Source organism: Mercurialis annua, linkage group LG8 (assembly GCF_937616625.2).
Source record: "Mercurialis annua linkage group LG8, ddMerAnnu1.2, whole genome shotgun sequence".
NCBI classification, from domain to species: domain Eukaryota; kingdom Viridiplantae; phylum Streptophyta; class Magnoliopsida; order Malpighiales; family Euphorbiaceae; genus Mercurialis; species Mercurialis annua.
Window position 1 is genome coordinate 31,372,880 of NC_065577.1, and position 10,409 is coordinate 31,383,288.

General features: G+C 33.0%; 1 protein-coding gene across 1 annotated transcript; it reads left to right on the top strand.

The window, feature by feature from the left end:
• The first annotated feature begins 1,187 nt into the window (after positions 1-1,187).
• On the top strand, positions 1,188-9,367 carry LOC126660727 (uncharacterized). Its single transcript, XM_050354378.2, has 5 exons — positions 1,188-1,519; positions 2,318-2,438; positions 2,576-3,006; positions 3,449-3,779; positions 8,074-9,367. Exons 1-5 carry the CDS (start codon positions 1,485-1,487, stop codon positions 9,181-9,183), a joined length of 2,028 nt encoding a protein of 675 aa, XP_050210335.1. The 5' UTR covers positions 1,188-1,484; the 3' UTR covers positions 9,184-9,367.
• The last annotated feature ends 1,042 nt before the right edge of the window (positions 9,368-10,409 follow it).

Below are 10,409 nucleotides of genomic sequence, written 5' to 3' on the forward strand. Positions count from 1 at the left end.
TCCCATGGACAAAATCATTTCATCTTGAAAAAAACTGTCAATAACCGCTTCTATCTTCGTTTTATCTTGGACAAAACTACTTCCATCTTCGTTTCATTTTGTTAAACGACAAAAAATTGCTTTGTTAATAGATGTTGATGGTATGGATAAGACACAACAAAATTAGTTATTTCTTAAAGCTTCTATCCACCAAAGTTTTTCATGAGTGATTGCTTTATTGCTGGATAATCTGAGAGTTTCTTTAATCTAGTAATTTTCAGCTCTTAGTAGTTCAAAAGCCTTTAGAAGGTTTGGTGTAATATCTAGTACAAATATAATAACTAAATCTAAGACTATTATAGTCGGTTTATTTCATTAAATAAAATTTTATATTTCGACAAAAAATCCCCCAAAAGGCCGATTCTTAAAAACATCTCGATAATGTTAAAAATCATATTATATCGTTTCTAAAATGTCTTAACCCAAAAAGAAGTATGCCGATGCTGGTGTGTTGCTGACGTGGACTTCCATATATTTTTCATGTATGAAAAACATCTTAAGAATTGAAAATAATGGAGACTTTCGCTAAACGTTTGGAAATGATGGAGACTTTCGCTAAATGTTTGGTCTTTTCGGTTATTATTTGCATTTTTTGCTTTATATTTTTTATACAGGCAAATAGATGCAGTCCACGTCAATAACACATAAGCATCAACACATTCCTTTTCGATTTGGGATATTTTAAAACAATATAATACGATATTAGCTATTAGACATATTAAAAGTTTGGACAGAATGAAAATTTTCGCTAAACGTTTGAACTTTTTGAGTATTTATAAAATTATAATTTATCTGAATTATGCTGCATCCGGTCGAAACATCTTTTTTTCAAAAAAAAAATTAAAAATTAACCCAGTTGCCAGGTATGCATAATTAAATCCATTTTAAAAGATTTAATAAATGTTCAGCGACTTGTTCAAATAGTTATAGATTTTTGACACAATTAAACTTGTAAAATACGTGTAACTTTTAAAATTCTGAAAAAAGTAGTAATATACTTAAAGAAAAAGGAGCAAATGGTAATTGAAAGAGTTGAAGAAAACAACATCAGACGAGGATGTAGTAGAGGAAGCCATTGATGACACAATGGTCCCATCTCTTTGGTTTTGTTCAAAAGTAAATGGTCTCAATAAAGAACCTTCCTTTGCTCATTCCCAAAGACTCAAAAAAAAACTCTCTTAAGTTTTACTAAAAGCAATTAAAAAAAAAACTCACTCTTTATGAAATTCCATGCTAATTAGCCACTTCTCTCTCTATCTCACCCAAGCTGACCCCACCATTTTCTTTTCTTTATTTCTTCATGTTTTGTGTAAATCACACTCCATTTCTGGGGTTTCTTTAACTCTTTAACACACTGCTTGGTTCTATTTTTTTTTTCTTTTTTTTTGTAAAGCTGTTAGCTTTTTGATTGGGAGCTTTGTGGGTAGTTTTTATTATCCAAAAGTATGAATAATTCTGATCAGGAGAAGCAAAATCAGAGGTAAAAATCCATCTGGGTATTGTTTTTCTATTTGGTTTTAATTTTCTTTGTAGTTCTTGGTTATGGGTCAATATTGTTTGCTTGTGAACTTATTTTTGTTGTTTTGGAATGAGATTCTATTGGTACTTTTTAAATTAATAATTTTGATAGTAGAAATAGTATCAAGTTAGTGAATAATTTGTCCTGGAAAAATTAAAGAAATGAGAATTTTGGTATAAAGTTCCTGACAAGAATATATGGTGAGATTTAGATGCCTAAGTATGATTTGATTGCCAAGAAAAGTGCATAAGAACATAAAGAAGTTAGCTTTGAATTATAGATTGTCTAAGAATTGAGCTTTATTCTGCTAGTTAGCTTAGTTGGTCTTATAATTTTGAGAGTACATTGACTCAAATTTACATTTTGCCTTTTATGTTGTGCTCTGTTGCCAATTAAGCTGAGAATTTAAGGTATTTATATAATTCATAACTTACTCTTCAAAATCATTGTTTAGAATGGATTATTGTCGAACAAACAAACTGTGATTCAGTACTTTAGGGATTGCATGCACTTCCTGTGATACATGGATGAATGTATTCCCTTTACTAGGATAATAAGAGAATAGTATCTCGTTTCTGGAGTTTACGACGTTCTTTTTAAAAGTTAAAACATCTATTTTGTTGAAATAAATAGAATCTTGATGTATGTATGTTGTAGATTACACAAAAAGAATCAAGAGGGTAGAGGTTTAGTTCAAATTTAATGCTATTGGCAGTAAACTAATTTGATATTTTCTCATATTTGTTCACCATTTTTCAGTTCTAGTTCTGGCATGGAGGATTCCACTGCAATGACTATAGAATTCCTCAGGGCAAGGCTGCTGTCTGAAAGGTCTGCATCAAGAACTTGGAGACAAAGAGCTGATGAACTAGCAAAGAGGGTGCGTTCCATTTCGTACTATGGTTTATTTATTTTTTGACAAGGAGAGTTATCTATATGTCTACACACTAGTCTTTCTCTCCCCCTCTTTGCCCTTCCTCTCTAGTACTGCTTTAAAGTTGGTTTATATCTTAATAGGTAGCAGAGCTCGAGGAACATCTAAGAATTGTATCTCGTCAAAGAATGAAGGCGGAGAAGGCAACAGCAGATGTTCTTGCTATTCTGGAGGATAATGGGGTTAGTGATTTTTCTGAGACAGTTGATTCAAGTTCTGATCAGGATACCCCTTGTGAATCTAAAGTGGGTTATAGGTCATCGAAAGAAGAAGAAAATTCTGTTAATTCAAAAGTAAAAAACAATGAGTCGGAAGAATTTTCAGGCTCCGATCGTGATTCTTCTTTGCTACATGGTAGAAGCTTGTCTTGGAAAGGTCGCAAGGGTAGTTCACGTTCTCTTGAAAAATTCAAAGATCCATCATTAGGTAGACGGAGTAGTTTTGCATCTGTTGATTCTTCCCCAAAACAACGTCCGGGCAAGTCTTGCCGCCAAAGAAGACGCAACGAATCTAGGTTTGTTCATCTTATCTCATCCTCTTTATTTTTGACTTAAATCAATAAAACGACACTTGTATTATTTTCCCCATATATTGTCAAGCTAAGGAAAGTAGTTATCTACTATGATGCTGCTTCTGTAGTTTGGTCTCGACAATAAACTGGATAATTTTATCAGTCTCTAGATCTTTTACTTGAATTCGTCTTCCCAATTCACGTGCCATTTTCGTATTAGTACACACCTCATACAGTTACATAATTTATATTTGGTACTGTCCTAAATGGCTAGTATTCTTTTTTGTTTTTTGGAAAAGTATGCACCTCTTCCAGCAGGCCCACAAAACAAAAGAATGGATGAAAAATTAAACCGGGGTGCCTCAACTTCTACAAATGAATAACTGAGCCAAAATTTTCTTTGGCTAGACTTCACTTTCATAGATGCTTAAATTTTAATTTCCAGATCTGTAGCAGAGGAATACAAAGCCAACCCTGTAAAACATGATTCTCTAGAAGATGAAGCTGTTGCAACTTCAGAAAATTTTCCAAATTGCTCAGATTTTGAGCCTAAAACAGGAGAAGACAAAATGATGTTGGAGGATACACATTCAGAATGCGCAGGAGCTGAATACAATGCATGTAATACTGGCCTTGACTATAATGTGTATAGAGAAGACAGAGACATAGAGAAGACTCTTGAGCACCAGGCACAACTCATCGGCCAATATGAAGCAATGGAAAACACTCAAAGAGAATGGGAAGAGAAATTCAGAGAAAATAGCAGCAGTACACCGGTATGGTTGATAAAACTTTTTTAACTTAATAATTTATCAATTCTTTGCTTGAAAGCACATATTAAAATATCGTGTTACAATTTCTTGTGAACAAAGTAATGGTCCTATCACGGCACTTAAGTTTTGTCTTTACTTAGTTGCTAGAAGAGAAAAGGTGTTTAACTAATTGAGTGTCAGATCCATTATGGAATATATCTTTACAAATTGTCAGAAATTCAGTTTAAACAATAAATCGAGTGCATGTGCATTATGCAAGGCTGACTTATAGGAAATTCTCGAGATGTATTGTGCATTTTAGTTTTTTTGCCCTCTATTTAGAATTGTGACTTTGCATTTCTTTCTGATATAAGAATGGTATCTGCTACCTTCAATACTTTAGTGTTAAATTTATGAAATAAATTGATTCCTGTTGCAGTGTTCTAATCCTTGCTTATCAGAGCAGACTTCAGAATTTCATACAGTTCATGTGCATTTCCTCTCCATCCTTTCTTTGAAAGCTCTCCTTTAGGCTGTCTCCATCAACTGCTTATGCTCATTTGTTGGAACTTCTTTTGAAGGACATCATCTCATATTTTGGCAATACCATATTATAAGATCACCGATTTTATCCGACTTGTTAGCAGTTGTAGGAATTTTCTTTGTTTGATGGCTTGTGAAAATCAGCATCTTCATTAAATATCATGTGAGTTGCATATATGCATGCCTCTTACCTGACAATCTCAAGTTTCTTCAGTCCTGTTTCAAGCAAACAAACACAGACAGAGTTGTGCTTTTGAGCCGGTTTCTTACACAGAACTCTTTACTTTTCCACGATTGCTGTAAACTGTAAAGCACATGTCCTCTAATCTGAAATTTGGGCATACACAAACACATAAGACACTCTATTGTAGTGATCTAGACACTTTACTTAATTCTATTTTCTCAGAAAGATGAAAAGGAAATTTTATTTTAATATATAAATATGATTTCTGATCCAAAATTAGAAACTAACTTATCTAGATGAGTCTTAGATAGATTAAAGTTTATCTAGAGCCTGCTTTTGTCTTTTATATGTAGAGATATTTTGGAATGTGTGTCATTCTGGTGCTCCTTAATTTGATAAATGAAGAAACAAATTTCACTGTATGTTCGTGTATATAATGTAAAACCTCTAAACTAATGTACTTTGGAGTTTGGACTAATAAAAATTATTAAGTAAGTTTGATATCAAAAAATCCAGATGTTAAAATACACTATTTTTTACAAGTTCACAAGCTTCTTAATTAGGTAAAGTTAGTCAACATTTATTTTTCATATACTTTGTATATTGTTCACTATAATCTTACAATTTATGTTGAATAATGTTTGTTGTTAGGATATGTTCTTTCCTACACTGTAAAGTATTGAGCTTAATTCTTATGTTTTATCTGATTTAGTATTATATACTTTTAGTTCATTAATATCCAGTTTTATTTTAAGGGTTAATGTCATAAAAATTCACGAACTTTACATGTTTTCTCATTTTAATCACGCAGTTTCAATTTTCTCATTTTCATTCACGAACTACCACTTTTTCTCAAATTCATACACGGTGATGAGGTGTCACGGTTCCATTGGTGTAATTTGCTGAGGTGGATGTCACTTTACACCAATGAATGAGTGCCACCTCAGCACTGTGTATGAATTTGAGAAAAAATGGTAGTTCGTGTATAAAAATGAGAAAATTTAAACTACGTGATTAAAATGAGAAAACGTGTAAAGTTCGTGATTTTTTTTGACATAAACCCTTATTTTAACTAGCAAGTCTAATTACATAACATATGATATGATTTTCTTATTATCAAAAGTCGATGATACAGTTTTACTCAACATGAACTCAAAAAGTTCTTAGTATATGTATAAATATATATTATTGTTATACTGACATATTAGGATTCAACTTATACATTAAGTGGGCTTTAAAGGATATTTATTAACCGTGTTATCTTATAAACTTAGTCAATTATTAAATCAGCACATTGTTCCCGAGTTGGACGGACGCCATTTATTTTGTAAACGAGATTATTAATTAACCGAGCATTAAACTTTACAAGGACTTGCAATATGTATATAGACGTGTTTGGGAAATTGGGAGTTTTGGCAGTTTTTCTGAATGTTACAATTTTCATGAAGGAACCTTTTCACTGCCTTGTGTTTCTAGAAAATGGGTAACGTTTGGTAGAGGTGATACGTCTGCGCTTAGGAAAATGTAAAAAGTCTCTACTAGTTTGTGTAAGCATTAGAAGACCTTGATCTAAGGCCTGGGCTGCAAACCTGAAAAGTTAGGAAAGAGGAATGCATGCATGTGGATCCATAGCCACCGCAGGATAGCTGGATCATAGGAGGACCAAATGGATGTGATTGATAGCGGGCTAGGTGTTGTGAAAGTTCAAGGGTGTAAAAATGGTACCACCAATAGTCTGATAAGGAATCAAACATGAGAAAACTATTGGCAACAAAATGCATCATGATCGTGTTGAGAGCATTTCATAAGAATAGGAAAGGACCTTTGAGCTATGATCTGATGCTAACTATTCTTAAAGTGCAAAAATGTTAAATCGTGAGAAGAAATATGAGATGACAAAGTTGGAAGTTAACTATATTTTGTTCATTCTCTTTACTGTTACTTAGAAGTCTATTTGAGATATCCCATTGTTGGGTTAAGATAACAAAGCTTTATTTATGCGATAAATGATAAATCTGTCTTTCTTTTTCAGTGTTCTAAATTAAAAGCTTTCTGTTATGGCATATTACCCTAAAAAGGCTTCAAGTGTTTCTTTTGGAACTAATTCAAGAACTAAATTAATGAGAGATGCTGTAACTCAGACCCTATGACATGCTAGTTATAAGTGCTAGAGTGTGAGGCTCTTCAGATAGTTGCAAGCTAAGAAGCACGGAAACTTTGACAAAGATGTGTGTCCAGTTTCGGAAACTCGAAACTCTCCGAAACTCATAAGGAAATTTTTCGGAGTATTTCTAAATAAAAAAATTAGACAGCTGTAAGATAAAAACTTAAAAAATTCTCAACAAATAATTCTTTTTAATCAATTACCCACAATTTTTATTGTTCACATTATCTACAATAAAACTTTTCTTATTTTTGTTGGGTTTAATTATGTTTGATTTATTTTATTCATTGGCATAAATATATTCAAAAAATTTAATGTATATAGCATTTTATAATTTCTAATATTATAAATATGAACCTATATTTTTATTATTTACACGTTTTCTCCACGTTTCTTGTCCTTCATTTTAGAAAAATGTGGTTTTCCACGTGTCCGTTTCCGTTTCCGTGCTATTTAGGATGCAAGTAAGTTATCAAAATATATTTAAAGATCTGAGTATAATTCTACATTCATATTGGTCACTAGATAAATACAGGAGGAAAAAAAACTCATGCTTGAAACAGGTTGCCTTTAATGTCACTTTATATACCTGTTTGTCTGTGATTTTGTGCATGTGTGCATGCTTGGACAGTATTAAGAAGAGCAAGTTTGTCTTCATTATTTTAGCGGAACTTATTTGCTAGTTGCATTTGTCCTAAATTTGGATTAAGTTGCATAGGATACTTCCTATGTCGTCGCATCATGAATAAGGTGAATCCTATTTATAATGTTGCTTAAGACTATTGATAGCCAAGCTTTAAATTTTTAAATTGAAAAAATTGCATCAGTGCTTATGAACTTCTCTGAATCTACTATTTGAAAATCTGAACTTTTGTTTCTTTTAATCTAGTATTTTAACTTTTTAAAATTTATCGACTTAGTGGTTTAATGTTTTCTAATCATTGATGTGCTAAAAAGACAAAGATAAGCCCTACGTTATTTTATTTTCTATTATGTTAGCAAAAAAAAACAAGGTAATGTGTGCAAATGATACACTTGCCTGGTAATTTAAAATTTATTTTTGGCCTTGTTAGTAGTCCGGTGATCGGAAAATAACTCAAAATGCTCATTTGATACTCTATTAAATAGTTAAACCACTAATGTAAAAGAAATAAAAGTTCAAGCATGCAATATCCAAAACATTTAAGACATCACTAGTATATTTGTTCCTTTTTAAATAACTATGACCTTGATATGAATGAATGCGATATAATTATCATATTCTTTATGATATTGATCTGTGCTTAATTCTACATTCTGCTTGTACTATTTTTTGTTGTCAAGAAGCACAAGACTGTCTGGTTTGAAGTTGTGCATTACATAGTTTCTACTTTGTTCTGTTGAGTGCCGACTGCTGATATTCATGTCTCTTCGTCACAACTATTCAGGATTCTTGTGATCCCGGAAATCACTCAGATATTCACGATTCTTGTGATCCCGGCAACCACTCAGATATTACCGAGGAAAGATATGAGATCAGGGCACCAGCTAGAGACCCTGCTATGCCAAATGGCTTCCAAACTCAAGAGAAGACGTCAGAAGTCGAAGATTTATCCAAAAACCAGTCCAATGGTTTTCCACCATCCTCTCATGTTGATGCAGTATTCTTGGAGAAACAAAAAAGTGCTAGCAGGCCTGATTCTGAGTTGTCCACTCAAGATTCTGCATTCCCCGTGTCCAAGGAAAAGCCAAATAAAGAGAGCCCTGGGAGAAACTCTCATTCATCGTTTCAGATTCCCCACCATGATTCAGCTTCACTTTGCTCGCAATATTCCCTCGGGAACCAAGCTGCGGACTTACCTTCAAATGCAGATAGTAGTTCCAACAAAGGGAAAACTGCTTCTGGAAGCGATAATGAACTTTATGCATTGGTTCCACACACAGCATCTGATGGTTTGGGCAGTGTGCTTGAGGCGCTTAAAGAAGCAAGGCAATCACTCCAACAGAAAATCAAGAGATTGCCACCAGTTGCCGAATCTGTTAGAAAATCTGTTGAACCTTGTTTTCCTGTTTCAATCCCAGGGGATAAGGTTCAGGTTCCTATTGGATGTGTTGGACTTTTCAGGTTGCCAACTGACTTTTCAGTGGAAGGAAATACTCGATCTGATTTACTTAGTTCAAGTGCTCGTTTCAGTTTGGGAAATCATTACTCTAACAGCTTAGTTCCAGTAACAGCCAATAATCATTTTGTCTCAAGTCCGTACTCGGAGAGCAGGCCACATTTGTCTACGGAGAGTCAGCTTGTTGCCAGCCAATATGTCGGAGGTGGGTCAAGAATTTCCTCACCAAAACCATATTTTGACCCTTACTTGGATACGGGGTTACCTTCTTCAAGTAGATACAGTTATCCCAATTTTCCGATCAATACCTCGTATCCTGATTTGATGCCGCGGATGCCCAGTAGAGAAGCATTCCTAACATCTAATCTGGGCAGAACTGTTGGTTCTTCTACATCAGCGTTCATTGATGATAATAATAGACCGAACATTTATCGATAGTAGATCAGTTTGTTAGGTTATGCAGCTAGCCAGATTTGTCGATGCTTCGGAAATAGATCATTTTGTAGTATAGAGGTGAATGTTAGAACCCATGGAAGGGGCATGTATTTGTATTACTTGTATGTTGTATTACTCTGTTGTAAGATGGGTTCTGTAAAGAGAGATGATTACTTGTAGGTTATAATGCTTTTGTTTCCACTTCTAAAAATTATAAATAGGGTGCTCGAAAATCAAACCAATATGAATAATCAAATTTAATCATAAATTTGGTTTTTAAAAGTAAAAAATAGTTTAGTTAAATTATTAAATTTTTAAAGGAGCCAGACTTAGAAAATTCACCAAACCAGTTGGTCTGATTTGGTTGAAATTTTTAATTTTTTCTTTTAAATTCAGTTCGGTTAAATAAAACACGGAATTTTAATTTGGTTTGGTTCACACCAAATGGATCGCTCTAGTAGCTCTTCATCTACATCTTTCTTTTCATTGAGTAATGCATTATCCGTTTCTTTACAAACTTCACTCCCAGCCGAAGTACTAAAGAAACAAAAAGAACTTGGATGTAGATGAGTTGGTAAGGCGCTCTTCTAACTTAAGCGAGGACGCGGGTTCGAACCGTACTCATGTATGCAACCTTTTAAAGCTTGGGGCCAGAGTTTTGCCTCCTGCAAGGGACCTACCTGACTCGAGTGGGGATTAGTCTGAATGTGGAAGGTTTAAAAGTGCCGTTTCATAGTTGAAACCCGTTCAGGACACCTCATGATCAGATAAAAAAAAGGACCTGAGTAGTAATTTATTTTCTCAATTTGTAAGCGATGGTTAATTATATATTTTAATTTTATCTCATCCAGCGCGTGATGTTAATCTTAATAATTGATGCTTATATTTATTTAAATTTCAATTGACTCCTTAAATTTGCATGATGTGGTCAATTAACACCACAATTAAGTTTTTTTTTTTATCAATTCACCCCTTCAACTTGTAAATTTTTATCAATTATATCATACTATTATTATAAGAGACTTCATTTTAATTTATCCCCTTAATTTATTTTTAATATAAATTAGTTTAAAATTAAACAAAAATCAAAAATTATAATAATTAATTATAATAATTTTTTAATATCCAACAAATTAAATATTAAATTGGCATAATATTTCTAAAAGCAATTCTTTTTACTTATTTTTAATTATTTTTAACAATATAAAAAGATCACTTATGAATAATTG